At 41.9% G+C, this 17,740-nt stretch overlaps 1 protein-coding gene across 1 annotated transcript in view; it reads left to right on the top strand.

Moving 5' to 3' along the window:
* The first annotated feature begins 328 nt into the window (after nucleotides 1-328).
* Nucleotides 329-17,740, top strand: part of LOC124595729 (probable chitinase 10) — a 372,682-nt gene continuing 355,270 nt past the window's right edge. The window contains exon 1 of the mRNA XM_047134600.1: nucleotides 329-542. Within this exon, the coding sequence (XP_046990556.1) occupies nucleotides 540-542 (3 nt within the window). The 5' untranslated portion in view covers nucleotides 329-539. The remainder of the gene's footprint in view (nucleotides 543-17,740) is intronic.

The following is a 17,740-nucleotide window of genomic DNA, read 5'->3' as shown; positions in this document are numbered from 1 at the left end:
TGATACATAATGTTTCACTGCATCTATAGTTTGGTTGCCTCAACAGTGCGTTTACTGGCCTCGTGAACGTAGGCGGCTGCTCATACCGGCCGCAGTGTGAGAGAAGGTGGGCTGCGTTATCGCGTGCGGAAATTCAGCTCACCCTGAGGTGTCACACGCATTCTTGCTCGTAAGGCAGGAATCGGCGTCGTTTACCTTACCACTTCCTTTTCGCCCGCGCTGCCTCGCCGCACCGGACCAGCGCGCTCCCATTGGCCGTTCCAATTTCTCCCGCGCCGCCATTGGCGGACGCGGCTCGAGGGAAAGGCCGCAGGAGCCCGCGACGGCTGCGGCGGCGGCTGCAGTGTGCCGGCAGCGAGCAGTGAGTGTCACTAGAGAGGCTGACTACCCAGCTACCGCAGCGCAGCTCTCGACACCGCACAGTACCGCTGCTCGAGCGACACTCCAGCCACGCGCCGACTCCCGCACCTGCTTGCCACCCTCGCGCTACGCTCTAGCCTTTACTTCGCGACTTCGCCTGGTCCACGGCGGCAGCAAACATGGTGAGTTCTCACTGTACACGCCATACGATCTGCAAAGAACTTCCAGAAAAATCCTCTTTGCAGCGTAGTTGCTTTGACACCTGACCCCATTAAGCACACTGTTCAGCGGAAAACTCTCACAATAAAAAATTACCGTGTGTTTACGATCTGTTTGGTACTCAGTGTTTGTCCTGCCGTCTTTCGTGTAACTAAAATTTGTCACGTTCATTTAAGCCTTACGCATTTCGATTTGGACTCTCAAAAACATCTTGAGGCGCGCGAAGTTGCACTGCACTAGAAATTAACATTCTATAGTTATTTTATATAATCTACCCAGAATACGTATGCTTATCTTTTTAATTTCAAACATTTTTTGATTTTTTATACTTACGTGAACACCTCCATTTTCAGAAACAATATCTGTACCAGCGTCTATAGTCCACTTTCGGCAATTTATCTACTTTTCTATTATTTGTGCTGGTCAGTTTACACTCCAACTGCAAATACATCCACAAATTAAAATGTCTAGTAAACATCGTGGATATCCGTAAAAAGGGTTCTCCGCAGTATCTTTGCTCTCCGTTGGAGTAAAGTGACCAGATCCTGTAAAAGAACAAAAGAAATTTTCTCAGGAGTAGAAATGTAACATCTAAGATACCAATGAAAAATTCGACGCATAGTAACAAGACACACTATTCTACACCTTTAGCAGTTAACAAAAGTTGAATAACATATTATATGAACGAGCCAAAGAAACGATTACAGAGTAACTTCAAATCCTTCATAACGCGTTCGAGAATTAAAAAAAGGAAAGCTGATGGCGGAAATATACATCGTAAATAAGGCATAAACGCAAGAACTCGTCCCACAAAAGGATGTTCCACAAATATTACACAGTTCATTGTTGCCGATTTGGAAAACCCACATTCGTTTACAGCAGTTGTTGAGTTATGTAAATTTACACCTCAACCCCATCGATCAGTGCTACGACCGAAAGTCCACTCTACGAGTGAAGGTTCTGGACGTTTGATCCGTTATCCAAGGACAATGAAGCCTATAAAGTTTCATTCCAAATTCAGTGACATCTCGTCACAAGTCTCCTACACACACGTGGTGTTGAAAGAACCAAGAAGATGTGTTGTGCACTTTGTGACAAAATAAAACAACAGATCTACAGTGTTCTTTGACGAGACGCCGGCGATTCGAGTACATCACTTATTAATTTCTTTCCAGTATGGCCATCTGAACTTTAGAAGACACTCCTGTTTCATGTATACGTACATTTCATACGAACCAGTTCGTAGATGATAAGTTGACAATTCTGTACAGTAACTTTCAAAGTCATTGTATAACACTATATTCTTTGTGGCAGCCCAGAAATTATAACAGATAATACAAGTATTGAATGTCGGTGACATGTAAGCAACGACTGGGAACAACTTACATCTATATCCTTAGCGTTAGTGAAAACCGTTCGTTGCAGCATTAATGGAAACCGATTGTTGTTGCAGCAGGGAAGGCTCAAACTGGTGAAATCAGAGTTCAGATGGCATAGTTTGTATCGTCAAGAACTGTATTACTCTCCGTGAGTTAATATCTCAAAGCGAAAAAGATTACAAAGGAAATATCTTTAGCGGACGTTAGCATGACAGGTAGACATTAAAACTTCAGTTGCCACATCGATGTAGGTGGTTTTTCGTTGAAAACGAGCAAATTTGGGAGCACCTTTGTATAATGGTTCGTAGCTGTTGTAGACACTTCTCCGTTAAAAATAGTACGTCTGTCTACTGAATTAAAATTTCGGTTACAGAGTCATAAGATCTACCGTTTCTTCCCATATTACGAACAAGTATTGTAATTGTCTCGCAGCTAACTGTTAACATTGCCGAACATAACACTGCCGTAACATAGCTGAAAGAAAAGGTTCAGTGAGTTTTGCCTGTCATCTGCAACACTTATTTACTCCAGTAGGATGACTTGAATTCCATTGTCATCAACAAGTTAGTCTTCGTTGCCGGTTTCAAACGCGAGACGACGTTCACAAGAAGGAGAGTGTGTTTTTCTATTCTTGCGATGCCTGCGAGATGACTCACGACCAAGGTCAGCGTCGACTCACTTTCAAATTAATAGCAACTGTTTCTGTGCTACGGGAGCGGTACGGAAAGTTGTTTATTTGTCTCCTGGACACAAAAAGTGACATAAAATACACGTTAACACGCAATCATTTCCTGTGTCTCGTCGATAATAAAGGCTGCCGGAATACCCCTTTACTGTGACGTGATAAGACCTTTTACTTTGTGTATCGACAACAAATACATTTCACTGAAAAAAAAGCTTGATTTGACGTTCTTAGATCCATGTGCTTTAGACATTGTACGTCAGACTGCTAGAGTTGACACACTCGTGATGACTGGGTGTTGTGTGCTGTCCTTAGAATAGTTAGGTTTAAGTAGTTCTAACTTCTAGGGGACTGATGACCATAGATGTTAAGTCCCATAGTGCTCAGAGCCATTAGAACCATTAGTTGACACACCAATCTGATTTTATGGCCCCTCAGTGCTCAAATACAAAATTTAATACAACATATTATGAGAAATAGATCGTGAGACACTGACTGCGAAATTGTACTTCACAGGTGCCTATGACAGCGTATCAAGTTTTTCCTTTCAGTTTATTCCTTCTAAATTTTCATCTACTCTCGATAAGCAAGTTTACTCTGTGTGGTGAAGGCTACTTGTGTTATCAAGAGTTTTTTTATTTGCTGCACTCATTTCCTCCTATCCAGTTGCATTCGCGAATGGTGTGTGGGGAAGCTCTCTGTCGGTGAGACTCCAAACGCGGGAGAGTTTGTAAAAAGTTTCCCGTCTTGATCGGTTCTCGAGATGTATTTGAGAGGCAGTGATACATTGTCTGACTTGGTGGATAGTCGCTCTCTGATTTTTAATATACAGTATCTGTGATGCGCAACGCTTCTCATGTAACGTCTGCAAATTAATTGATCATATCCGACACTTCCTCGCTCTCCCGAAAGAATGCGTTGGTCTTTGGATCATCTCTATCTTCTGTATTAATCTATCTCCAATACAAACCTTACCTGAAAAGATTCCCACAGTGACAAATACTACTCAAGACTCTGTCGAACAAATGTTTCGTAAGCGGCTTCTTTCGAGAAGGAACTACATTACCTTAGGATTCTTACACTGAAATATAGGACGGCATTTGTCGCTCCAGTAACTAGCACTGCATGTGTGCACCTAGACTTTTACGATTTTATTGTTTCCAATTATTTCGCACAATAGAACAGTAATGCGTCCTTGCGCCTATTTGTGGACTATGTCTCACATTTGTTTCATAGTCAGTTGCCAGTCCTTACCCTAACAGATACGTTGTACGTCATCCTGTATTTCGGTTCAGTTTACTTGCATTGCAACTTCACAACATGCAACATCTGCGTACGTTCTCACAAATATTCCTGCCTTACCCATCAGATCGTTCGTATGTATGGTGCACTATAGCAGTTCTGTAACGCTGCCTTGGTGTTTTCCCAAAATTACTTTTGCGTCTGATAGTTTCAGCTGGTTAAGAACGCTGTGTTAAGTCTTAACTGATAGGATGTTCTTAATCCAGCCACGAAACTAAAGAATATTGTGTTATGTAGTAACTGTTAGGATATTCTGTGTCCAGCCACAAAGCTGTATACTTGTTTTTTTTTGTTTTTTTTTTCTCTCAGTTCCTATTTTATTTTGTAGCTCTTGAGTATAGTTTATTGTGACGTTAACAACTTGGCTCTGCTTAGATTTGTTGTCCGTTTCTACCCACCTCAGTCTCTTAGAACTTATTTTAGCTACAGATAGCTCCACGTACAATTCTTCCACCAACTGAAATCAGATAACGAGGGATTTAATCCGCCAACGTGGATAATTTCTACTGTTATCGATATCGCTGTTATGGAAATCAATTAGAACTTACTTTTAAAATAATTGTAGTTATAAGGTTAATGTAAGCGACATATTTGGAATAATTGATGGAAGACAGCGAAAGCAGAGATTACAGACTGAGTTACGCAAATATACTCGCTAAGAATTGGGATTACACGTATACAGATCAGGAAAACAGGGCTCATCATTTCGCTGTATTTATCATAGATTTTTATTGTTAAAAGGGAACTACTGTACAGATTTGACTGGACAGTTTCGTTTTATTCCTTGCTCACCAGATTCAAAGAATCAGTAAATCTATAGCGACTACTTCTTTTCGCAGAGGGATATAAATTGTGACTCTTCTCTTACAAGTTCGTAATCGAAAGTAAACGAAAGCTTCATAAATGCAGTACAAGCAGCGTCCGCCATGAGTAATTGTACTTGGTATACTTCTGGTGGTATACCCCTGGCGGAATTTTTGTCTTTTCAGGCAGTGTTTACAATCACGAAATAAAATTATTTACTGGAAACTAAGAGTCCGCATACAAGCTGTTGCCCAGCAGAGCGTCAACCATTATAGGAATGCAGAAAGCCCCAACGATATTTTCTCCTTAAGTTTAAGGCTTGCTTAGCTGTCGTCATAGGGGCTCAGAACAGGAAGCGGCTGTGGTAGAACAGATAAGCTATTCGGCACTTCAGAGTTACGGGAGACGGTGGAAGCAGAACACAGCTAGACGGAGTCTCCCGCAGTGGTTGCAGTAGAAAGCTGGAACGAACACACACACACACACACACACACACAGTCCACTTGGAGCGCTGGCGTTTTCACTGCAGCCGTCGTAGCTGCTGCTGAAGGAACAGCAGACGTCGCGACCGATTTTACGCTCTTCCTCCAAACGAGCTGCGAAGGGAAATGATTCAGTAACCACATTGATTTTCCTTTCTGCATAAAGGGCTCGCGGACATGTTTTTGTGGTTGAACAGGCATTCGGAACAAGAAGAATGAGTAGTTCATAATAAATACTCAAAATCAGATATGTATAGGATGGAAAGTTGTCCTTATCCTAAATTTTACATGGGCAGATCATTTGATAGCGTTTCAAAGAAGATTTTAACGTAGGTAGATATAAAATAGATTTTCGTTCTCATTTTGAAAAATGCAGACATCTGGATATCTCGTATTACATTCCTCAAGGTTGCGTTTTGGACACACTAACAAGGCTTGAAATATTTTCTAATTTGATCTAGACGCAGCAACTATTAAATGGACAAAGCGATCCCCGAATGAAGAGTTTTTCGAAGCATTTTCTGATACGTTGTGATGTCGCATATCACGATTTTTAGCCTTTTACTTTTCTTTTTTCTGCGAGCTCACACATTTCTAATAGTAGATTAACAGTTGCTTCATTCTGGCAGTTTAGTGTACACTTGCGACCGCCAACTTTTAGTTTGATAGTCAGAGACCAAGTGTTTATGCGAGCGTCATTTGTGCCTTACCTACATCGGAAGCTACGTAATATTTTGCTATTTTCCATTTTGAGACGGCTTCCTCTCACAATCAGTTTTATATTATGTTTGCGATTTAAAAACTACCAGCTTTATACTGTTTAATCTGTAATGCTCTGGATGTGAGCGGCTCTTTTGGTCCGTTTGGTTGACGAGTTATTATACAACGGACCCCTAGCATTTTACCAATCCGTCTTTTTCATTCTTTTTAAGTAGAACATCTGACGATGACCAATTAAGAAGTGGGAACCAGCCATGGCAGTATTTTGTGATACTCCAGGCTGGGAAATACAATAAAAGAATACAATAACGCGAAACGAGTTCCGCCTAAGCGATGATAATAGCTCCAAACGCAGTAAATACTCTTACGAGTCTCCCTTTCGTTCGTTTCTTTGTTAAACATTATAGAACTTGAAATAACATGTATGTTCGGTGATTCACGACGCTACAAGAAAAATCACGAAAATCTGCTGAGCTTCAAATAGAGTAGTCTCTCCAGCACGTTCAACGCTTCAGGACGTTTCACTCTTCCGTTAAAATCCTCGTTGTAGCCTTAAGGAAATGGCTAATACTTGATAAAGGTGGACCTTGAGACTCTGCCGTCCTCGTAAGTGACTTGTCACCTTGCACAAAAGTGATACAAGAATTGGGTGTAACAACGATTTTGAGGTGGTGTATTTGTGAAGCAATTTTCTGGGAAGTGATTCATTGTAGATACGTATGGAGACCTGACATTTGCTTAACTTTCATTATTCTGTTTACAGAATATAAAACTAACCTTGAACAAGTCTGCTAACTTTGCTAGTACAATCATCGCCTGCAAAGGATATAGCGACGGTTAGAAATTAAGGTGCAGGTAAACTGCCAAGCATCGCTTGTTATTTTATTTTGTTTTATTGCTAGTTTCGCTTTCCAAACGACAGCATATTCAAATATTCATTGCCCTGACGGTAACACATTAAACGTAAGAGTGGTACAAGTGCAATGAATATCTTAAGATACTCTCGTCTGAAGTGGGAAACTAGTAATAAAGAAGCAAATATTACGCGAGATGTAGCTGTTTAGCCGCACATTAATTCCACAAACATTACATCCTCAGCCGGTCGCTGTAGCCGAGCGGCTCTAGGCGCTTCAGTATGGAACCGCGCTGCTACTACGGACGCAGGTTCGAATCCTGCCTCAGGCATGGATGTGTGTGGTGTCCTTAGGTTAGTTAGCTTTAAGTAGTTCTAAGTCTAGGGGACTGATGACCTCAGATGTTAAGTCCCATCGTGCTTAGAGCCATTTGAACCACTACACCTCCTGATACGTTTCTATTATCCGTCTGATTGCATTAATTTTTTTGAATGACTGGTTTCGCTTCAGCACGAACCATCCTCAGATCCGGTAACATCGGTCACGTCACATATAAAGTGGTGGTATGTTTTATCCTGTCTCACAACAAATAAATTTTGCCGAAAATTAGATGGGTTACTCATGTAACTGATAAAATTAGATCTGAGTGTGATTCATGCTGAACAAAACCGGTCATTTAAAAAAAAATTAATGCAATCACCGACGGACAATAAAAAAATTGTTTTACAACCAATAATTGCCGATTATGTCCAAGGACATTGTCAATTTTTGCAGAATCAAGCCTACAGTCTACTTTTATTTCTACAATAATCTTTTGACAGTAAATTAATACAGCATCGGACTAAGAAATGTTGGAGTTGCATAACTTCGCGCCAGTTGTGTATGCAACTCAGCCGGCGAACGGCGCCCGGAACGCGCGCATATGTGGGTCGATGCAGACAAGCAACATATCGGCCGATCAGGAGAGCTGTCTCTCAAACTGTCAGATGCTAATGGCAGCCCTTGCTTTAGTCTTCTGGCTTCAACCGGCACGCGATAAGGGCCCGCGATACGAGACAGACAATAAGGTCCCCCGATACACTTGATTGTGCAAGAATCACTGAGTCCATTCGTCACACTCGCTATACATCTTCTTTCGAAGGGCTGTTACAAGTGTGATATTTACAGCATAAGTCTTGCGAAACTCACCGTCAAAGTTATCGCTGACGCAGTTTAGAACTTATTCCTTTGTCACCTCAAAGTCTAAAACAATTAAATTTTTCGCCGCATCTCTATACATCACTAATTCTGACACGGGACGCTCAAGCACAGTTTTGATATCTGCGGACTATTTATTACTAACACTGCTTCCTTGTAACGTTACATACTGAACAGGCACAGATCCGGCAACAATTAAAATTCATAAGTAGCATTTAATGACAAAGTGTTAAGCGTCGTAAGGTACGATTATTTGCCTCACATTTCAATTTAAATGAAAACTTGCGTTAGAGTGGAGCCATAAGTGCGAGAGACGCGTGTTGAACGACGGTTGGCAACGCAGTCTAAAAGCGGAAAACCTTGAAAAAGAGAGTCGATTGGCGTGTCGTCCTTGGACGTACCTTGCCTCAGCTGCCTGTTTTGTCCCCTGGTCTACTACCTTCCGAATTACCAGACCAAAAGTCTGGTAAGTATTAGTTTTTGCAGTTACTACCACCAGTAAATTTAACAATAAACGTATTTTTATTGAATTCCATCTTGAGCATTTCGTAAGTCCTTTCCCACTTTCATCCATACATGTTTCGATGTTTGTACGAACACGGTAGAAGACGGAATTTTGTTACTGTACAGAGAAACAGATTTCGCTTTTTAAATCACATCAACAAGCTAAATACGAGAACAGAACACCATTTTACGATTGCATAGTCACTTTGAAGCATTTAGTGCTCATTGCTAAATCATTATCTCAAAAAGTGGTTCAAATGGCTCTGAGCACTATGGGACTTAACTTCTGAGGTCATCAGTCCCATAGAACTTAGAACTACTTAAACCTAACTAATCTAAGGACATCACATACATCCATGTCCGAGGCAGGAGTCGAACCTGCGACCGTAGCGGTCGCGCGGTTCCAGATTGTAGCGCCTAGAACGCTCGGCCACTCCGGCCGGCTAAATCATTATCTCTTAATCCGTAATGTTTGCATCTACTTAATGATAATGTTTATTTGTTCTGCCAAAAACGGAAGGCTAAGGAGTAATTTATAGCGGTACGACAAAGCGTTGCACGGCATTAAGGTTAGTAATAGGCGTGACTAAATACAGGAAGCAAATCCTTCTGATAATGTTGTGAAATGACAGGAAGATGTGTAGTCTGTGCCCTCTCCATGATTTGTTGTAATCCTAAGCACTGATGAGACGAAGGGACGAAATATTTAGCGGTACCTGGTAGAATTTACTTCTCAGCCTCTAGAAGAAAGTTGATTATCAAAATATCTCACTACGCTTCCTAACTGCCTATCGAGTCACAAGAGTCTAATGGATAAATGCTGTTTCTGGTGGTGTTTTCTGTAAAACTTCGCCGATAATATATTACTATTAGGTGTGGAAGCAAAGGAAATGCTTCTGAGAAAGTTTAGCAAAGTGAAAAACTTTTTATTTTCAGTTATTCTTACTAGCGTTCCACATCCTGTTGCATTTTCATGCATGGCATGAATAATAAAAACGTTTTATTTTTATGCAGTCAGGAACAGGTTGCGCATGCCGATGCACCTGCAACGCTTGCTGATATGTGTCACGCGATTAGCTCTCGCGCCGCGTTTCGAAGTCGTCAGGTGCCTACAGATAAGTTTACGCTGTGGAAACTGTTACGTACACGACTAAAGATGCTGCAAGTGCGAGGTAACAGTAATGGCCCACCGTTAAATGCTCCGCAATCATCAGCATGCCTGAATTGTATTAAATATTAAGGAGATGTACATACCATACGACTATCGAACTCATCATAATAATCTGTCAATAAAATTAAGTGATCAGATATTAACATTTATTCTTCAGTATTGGCTGTCCGTTATGATTTCAAGTGCAAATGTGAGGGTACGAGGTGTAATCGAAAGACGTTCCACAGTGAAACCGATACTGAAGTCGAAAGAGGGATGTACGCCGGGTAAAGTCCTGACGTGATTGTCAACATTTAATTCCGTATGGTCACTTAACTCGAATGTAGAGATGGCTCCCGTAGAAAAGGCCTTATCTGTTTCTCCCACAAGTCTTCCCGACATGAGGCAGCGATTCACCTCAAATGGTATCCGTATCAACAGGTTGCCGACAGACGTAAAAGACCTTTTCAAAACAGAAAAATACAAGCCCACGTTCATACCTGTGTAGAATAGTTCCCACTTTGCTATTTTCCTTCAAATACCTTTTGACCCGTTAAATGCAGGAGGAGGAAGAGGAGGTTAGTGTTTAACGTCCCGTCGACAACGAGGTCATCAGAGACGAAGCACAAGCTCGGATTAGGGAGGGATGGGGAACGAAGGCGACCATGTCCTTTCGAAGGAACCATCCTGGCGTTTGCCTTAAGTGATTTAGGGAAATCATGAAAACGTAAACCAAGATGGCTGAACGCGGATTTGAACTGTCGTCCTCACGAATGCGAGTCCAGTGTGCCAACCACTGCGCTGCCCCGCTCAGTTATCTTTAAATATATCAGTGGTTAGTTTCTGTCTACACCACTTGCCGCAAGTTATCCATAAAGTAGTGACCAATGTTATTTCGTTATCTTCCCAATCAGGAAGACGTGGAGATCAACTTTTAATTGTATATTTGTTGTTCTGTTTGCTCAAAAACAGCAATTTTTTGTGAGACAAATTCGATGATAAACAAGTACTTAGTACGTCTGAATAGAAATGGCAGAGTATAAGTGAATTTAAAATTGCCTCCCTGTGACGAATTGGTTGACGCACGGTGTCTGTTCCACTCTCGATGGAAATACGCGTCACCGTGAGAATGATACTTGGTTATGTATGGATTTTAATGAAATGTAGTGGTATCACTGCCTAGGTGGCACACGGCTAATGTGACGTATACCGAAGTTTGTTCTCAGAATTTACGTTATAGAATTGTTGTTAGAGTAATCCCTAAACATCTGTATGTGTGCAATGAGCACATGTGCAAAAGTGATTGAGATTATATGAAATAATATTAATACTCTTCAAGAAAATATGGAGATAATTCGTTATTCTCTTAAGTGTTTTCGCAACATAACCGATTATATAAAATTTTTATCGGGCAGCACGCAGTACTTCATAATGGACGCACTTACAACACATACGAATATTTCGTAGTTCGGATGTCAAATTAAACACCTCTCAGCCGTCTACTTTCCAAACTTATTTTATTTGGCTACCAGTTTTGGCGATTTACTACGCCATCTTCAGGCCTTTGACCGACGTGTAGGAAGACCATTTGGTCGGCAGATGACGGTTGAAGGTATTATAGCAAGCAGAAGTCTACTAGTACCAGTATTGCTGGCCCCTGTTTTGATCAGAACCGAAGTGGGATCTTCCCACACGTCGGTCAAAGGCCTGAAGATGGCGTAGTAAATCGCCAAAACTGGTAGCCAAATAAAATAAGTTTGGAAACTAGACTGCTGAATGGTGTTTAATTTGACATCTGCCGAGTCCCGCATCCTTCTCTGAAAAGATGGACACACAGTGATTTCATAGTTCTGTTCATTTATTGACATAATCATCGATATGGAAATCAGTTTCATGTGCCACCTGTGCATTAGTAAGGAAACTGACGTTCTCCAAATTCCTAGCCAACGCGACAGTAGAAAATTATTGAACCATTACGGGCTGTCAAGCAATAAATTTCTGCAAAATGTATAATGCCTTGGTGTCGAATAATTCGTACAGAACCCTTACTGTGTTTTTCCGCTCCAACTGGATCACAGATGCATATAGTTGGACAATGTGTTGGATAGTTTTTCTCAGTGACATCGAAATACTCTTTAAGTAGTCATATGAAGCGCACAAGACCACTACTCTACTGGTCCACAGTTAAATAAAAACGAAACACATGGATAAAAGTAGCTAAACTAGTTATTATTTAAAAAGCAATCGCCAACTGAGGAACCGACGACTAGTTATCACTAGAGGCGATCCCCATAGTGTAGGAAGATGCGCGGGATATTGTCAATACAGAAGCAGCAACCGCAGAATGGATAGGCCAAGAGAGCTCTATGACTCGTCATTGGATGTCATCTGAATAACAAATCCATAAAGAACATTTCAACCATTCCAAACTCGCCTAGGTCGACTGTTGATGATGTGATTGTGAAGTGGAAACGCGATGGAAAAAATGCAGCTAAATCAAACCCAAGCAGACCTCACATACTGTCGGACAGGCAGCGTCGAGCGTTGAGGAGGAAGGTTGTAAAAAAAATTCCACGAAACTAGCAGAAGAAATCATTTATGAGTTCCAAAGTGCTACCAACAGTCCAGCTGGCACAATGACTACCTGTAGAGAGTTAGAAGGAAATCATCTCTTAATAAAACAGTCAAGATCGTAAACAATCTTCTATTTAAAAATGATGACCGTTTTCGGTAGTTTACTCCTCGCGTGACTTCACGCAACTGTTGTGTTCACCGCCAACTTCAGCCGCATGGTGCTTTCGATCTGAAGATGGAAAGCATAAAAGCTGAAACCATTATCATTTTAAATAAATGATTATTTGCTATTTTGACTGTTTCATTAAGTGATAATTTGTAATAGATCGCTGTTTTATCTTGAACGACCGTTAGCTAAAGTTAGAAAGAAAGGTGTGGACAATAGTTGATGATTGGAGACGAGCGATCTGAAATAGTGAATCAAACTATACCGTGCAGCAATCCGATGCAAGGGTTTGGATTTGACGAATGTCTGTAAAACTTTTACCCGACACTATGCGTAGTACCAACAGAGTAGCACGGAGGAAGTGGTGTTAGGGTATGGGAATGAAATTCGTGATTAGGGTGCGATCCCTTTGTAGCAGTTAAGAAAACGGTGAATGCGGGAGAATATGAACATGTTTTGCAGCATTGCTTACACTAGAGGAACAGTTCGGAGACGGCAATATGTTAGTATCAGCGTGATAATGCTGTCTGTGGTGAGGCAGCACATGTAAGGTAATGGTATGTGAAGAACAACATACTTCAAATATTCTGGCCTTCACAAAGTCCCGAAATGAACCGAATGGAACACCTTGGGGATGAGTTACAGCGTCTACTTCGCTTCGGAACCCAACATGATACCTTCTTTGGGGGCTGCCATTCCTCCACAGACACGCAGACACCTCATTGGAAGTATCCCCAGCGGAATTCAAGTCGTCATAAAGGCGAAGGTGGACGTACCCCGTATCAGTTCCTACTAATAGGTGCCAGGATACGTTTGATCAGATAGTGTAAACACCATAGCTCCCCGCAGTTACACCTGAAGATGACGAGTGGCTGCTTCGTAGAAACATTATAATTTCTCATTTTGTCCGTTATAAATGGTTTTGTGGAAGCCCATGACTGCGAAAAATTTGTTTATACGTAACTATCCTGCTACAAGTCACAATTTTCTTTTATTCATATTTCACACGACGCGTTTCGGGAATTGATTCACATTTTTAAGTGCGTTTTTCCCGTGTACTGCGACGTTTTTACGCAATGTTTGTGGTGTGTGAGGTTCTCCTTTGTTTTATTTACTTCACTACAATATGTAAAAAACGATCGTTTTTGTGAGGTTCTACTTTGTTTTGTTGACTTTATAGCAACATATAAAAAACGCACTTTTTTGCGTATTGCAGTAAAGCAACAGAACAAAGCAGAATCTTACACATCACAAACATTACTTAAAAATGGCATAGTACACAGATGAAAGGCAAGTGCTCTACGTAAGACACGAGATACTGGCAGAAGTAAAGCTGTGAGGGCGGGGCGTGAGCCGTGCTTGGGTAGCTCAGATGGTTAGAGCACTTGCCCGCGAAAGGCAAAGGTCCCGAGTTCGAGTCTCGGTCTGGCACACAGTTTTAATCTGCCAGGAAGTTCCATATCAGCGCACACTCCGCTGCAGAGTGAAAATTTCATTCAGGTAAAATGCAGCTGAAAATGGGAATCATTTCCAGAAAAGCGTCGTGTAAAACACGGATAAAAGAAAATCGTGGCTTGTACTAGAAGAGTTATTTATGAACAGACACATTGGAGTTTACACTAAATCATCCGACGTAACGCCCGGTCCTTTCAGCGACGCATGGCAAGGTGTTATGTTACTGTGCGTCACAGCGCTGGCTTTCTGTTTGCTGAGTGGGTCCACACGGAGTGCGCTTTGGGGAAGAGCGGTCACCCCGCCGGGTGAATGGGCGGCGGAGCCGTCGGCGGCCGCTGTCCGGCGGCGTTACGCAAGCGCGGCCAGACCTCTCCAGCTCCAGCTGTGGTCTGCCTTTCTCCAGCGGCCGCGGTGTCGCCTTGCACACTTCCTTCCTCTGGCGCGCCCATTCGCGTTTCATTTCGCTGCCACGCTCCTGTTACGTGCTAACGGCACCACGCTCCAGCCCGAGGAGGGCCGCCCTTCCTCGTCAGCAGCTCCCCGGCGCAACTGCGCCTCCAGTGGGCATACACAAAAAGAAGGGGCATACGGAACCAAAGTCTTGCTGACGGAAAACGTCCTGGAATGGGAAAGAACCGTAGCACCATTCGCCTTCAGGTATATCCAACGAAGAGTGGGACGGTTTGTCAAAGACGAGAGCACTACGGAAATGCTCAATATACTCCAGTGGCGGTCGTACAAGAGCCAAGAACGAACAGTAAGACGGTAAGACATAGAACACGGTGCTGGAATGTGGTCTTCCGCACCTACTGCTCACTCTGTACATCGAAGAAGCAGTGTGGAAAATAAAAGAATGGATCAAAAGTGCTATTAAAATTCAAGGTGAAATGATATCAATGATTAGATTCGTTGATGACATTGCTATCCTCAGTGAGAGTGAAGAAGATTACATGATACGTTGAGTGGAATGAACAGTCTAATAAGCACAGAATAAGGACTGAGCGTAATTCGAAGAAAGATGAAATTAATGAGACATACCAGAAATGAGAACAGCGGGAAACTTAACGTCAAAATCGGTGATCAAGAAGTAGGTGAAGTTAAGGAATCCTGTTACCTGGGCATCAAAATAATCCACAACAGACGGAGCAAGACGAACTTAAAAAGCACACTAGCACTGGCAAAAAGAGCATTCATGGCCAAGGGTAATCCACTAGTCTCTAACATAAGCTTTAATTTAAGGAAGAAATTTTCGTGAATGTACATTTGGAGCACATCAGTGTACGGTACTGAAACATGAACTGTGGGGAAACTGGAACAGAAGGGAATCGGAGAATTTGAGATGTGGTGCTACAGGAGAATGTTCAAAATTAGGCGGACTGATAGGGTAAGAAACAATGAACTTCTGCGCAGAATCACACTTTCCACAGTGATGTACAAGAAGCGTTACAAGAGTGTGTTGAAGTCTCCAACGATATCAAACTCTCTGAACTGATTGTCGAGTTTACCGGCACCTGTGTGTCACATCGTCTTTTGTCCACAGGCTGCCGAAAAAGGACTTTTAATATAAATATAATGTTAAGAAGTACTTATTTCTCTTCAAGTAGTGGAGACGGAATATTTTCCTTCGTAGGTGCCACTACAGAGATGTTATCTTTAAAGAGGGAATCACAATATTTGATTTTTACTGACGAAGGAACTATTTTATTTAGTACTCCAATATCGCATTGTATAGTTAGATTTTAGAAATCTTATATTTGTATGTTATTACCCGACAGAGCTACTCATAGTCGAGACAAAAACGGTTGTCTGTCTGGCCACCCCGAAATAGGTTTTCCTTGTTTTTGTCAAGGTCAATGTGTGGATGGCTCCTTAGAGGTGGGCATGGCCGAGTACCTTCTCCATTTGAGACTGTGCTTCGTTGCTAATAATCTGCCTCACCGTCTCCTACCCCTGCAAGCTTTCCTACAGCAACAACTATCGGTAATCACAAGATATTTCCAATTTCTAAACTATACATCATTTAATGTGGTTGCTGGGACCAGTGAATGCGCACTCTGATTCTACTGAACTTAATGTTGCCCGCATCTCGTGGTCGTGCGGTAGCGTTCTCGCTTCCCACGCCCGGGTTCGATTCCCGGCGGGGTCAGGGATTTTCTCTGCCTCGTGATGGCTGGGTGTTGTGTGCTGTCCTTAGGTTAGTTGGGTTTAAGTAGTTCTAAGTTCTAGGGGACTGATGACCTAAGATGTTAAGTCCCATAGTGCTCAGAGCCATTTTGAACTTAATGTTGTATCGTGATTTACTGTTAAAGAACTAATGTAATACTGGACAGTATTAATTAATGCAAAATATTCACGATTGACATGAATACATAACTTGTTGCATCCTTTATCATTTTGGTTTCTCGTGACATTGTCAAATTTACTGCTACATTAATATTTTTTCGGAGAAGTAACACTTTATGTTGTTTATATTCACGAATGTACAGAGCACAAATTATTTAAACTGCTCAAAAACTTAACGACCAAAGGCGTTTGTATTGCTCTAATGTCTTTTGTATATCAACGCATGCTACCACGAATGTTTTCATCTATAACTGGTGAAACTAATCAAACCATCATAACAGTACTCTCTCCTCTATTGCTAGTATATAAAACAAAACTTTCAAGAATGTGGCACATTTCCGAAGAGGAGTCATCCAGGCCTTTATACACACACATACACACACACACACACACACACACACACACACACACACACACACATACACCCACACGACAGTCAGTATGATTACGAGCTCTGACCTTTATCGATCTACATCAATTTATGTAGTTTTTCCTTTGTGTACCACTGCTAACGTAGTGTGACGTCATGTGACTTCTACCAGCGGCTGACCGTACTCAATTCGCCAACTTTCCAGGCGCTCCTCTTGTATGTCACACCTATTTGGCAGAGCTCGCTTACTGGACAGGGCGCTGCGCCCTGACGGTTTCACCGGCCTGCACCAGTCCTTGCGTCCACTTTAAAATCACAATATGACATCCAAAAGGTCCACGTAAATAAAGCGACAAAACCGTGTATCTCTGTTTGCTTAACCTCCCGAAGAAGCGCTGAATAATTCGGTGGTAGTGAGCTGTGAAGGCTCACGGAACCAAAGTATGAACGATATCTCTCATTTGTCTCAGGCATTAGCAGTTCAAACAGGTTTCAGTTGCTGGTAACCGTAACGGACAGGGAGGTGCCCAGATGGCAATTATAACGGCAGTGGCGTGCCCAAGGTTGTTGGCAAGGAGACACGTATCGCGAGAGAAAAGTTGCTCTCGTTAACATTTAATTGCCCCGCACAAGTAATTCACTTGCGTGACTTTTGCGGAAGTACACAGTCGAGTTTATAGTGACGATGGCAGCTTCCGGATTTCAATACTTGAACAAAAAATTGTCATCATCTATTTGCGGAATAAAGCTTACCACAAATTTGGGTTTTTAATGTAAGTGTTGGATGCTTACTGGAAAATCTTCATATATATGGAAAGTTGATTATTGTGCTGGCATTGTGAAAATACGTAGTACGATTGAGGTTTAAACTATTTTCGGAGATCGCTTCTGATGAAGTGGGTGTCTGCTATGGCGTGGATGGCCTGACATTACTAATTTAAGTCGAGGTAGTCAAATCAGCTGTTTCTTTTGTTTCATTTGGAGGAAATTACCATTTGAGTTTAAGATTTCCCTTCTTAGCCAAAGTCGCGATGTCCCAATGCAGAAGACATTCTAGACCTGGAAAAAGGGCCAAATTCTCAATATAAAAAAAGGTGTTGAGCTTGGCTAGCACCAGGACATAGAGTTCGTCTGGCCACCGTTGCTGTAATATATCTGGAATGACGGCAACAGAAACCT

This window comes from Schistocerca americana, chromosome 2 (genome assembly GCF_021461395.2).
Source record: "Schistocerca americana isolate TAMUIC-IGC-003095 chromosome 2, iqSchAmer2.1, whole genome shotgun sequence".
Taxonomy (NCBI): domain Eukaryota; kingdom Metazoa; phylum Arthropoda; class Insecta; order Orthoptera; family Acrididae; genus Schistocerca; species Schistocerca americana.
The sequence above is the reverse complement of the archived record's forward strand: the minus strand, read 5'-3'. Positions and strand labels throughout refer to the sequence as shown.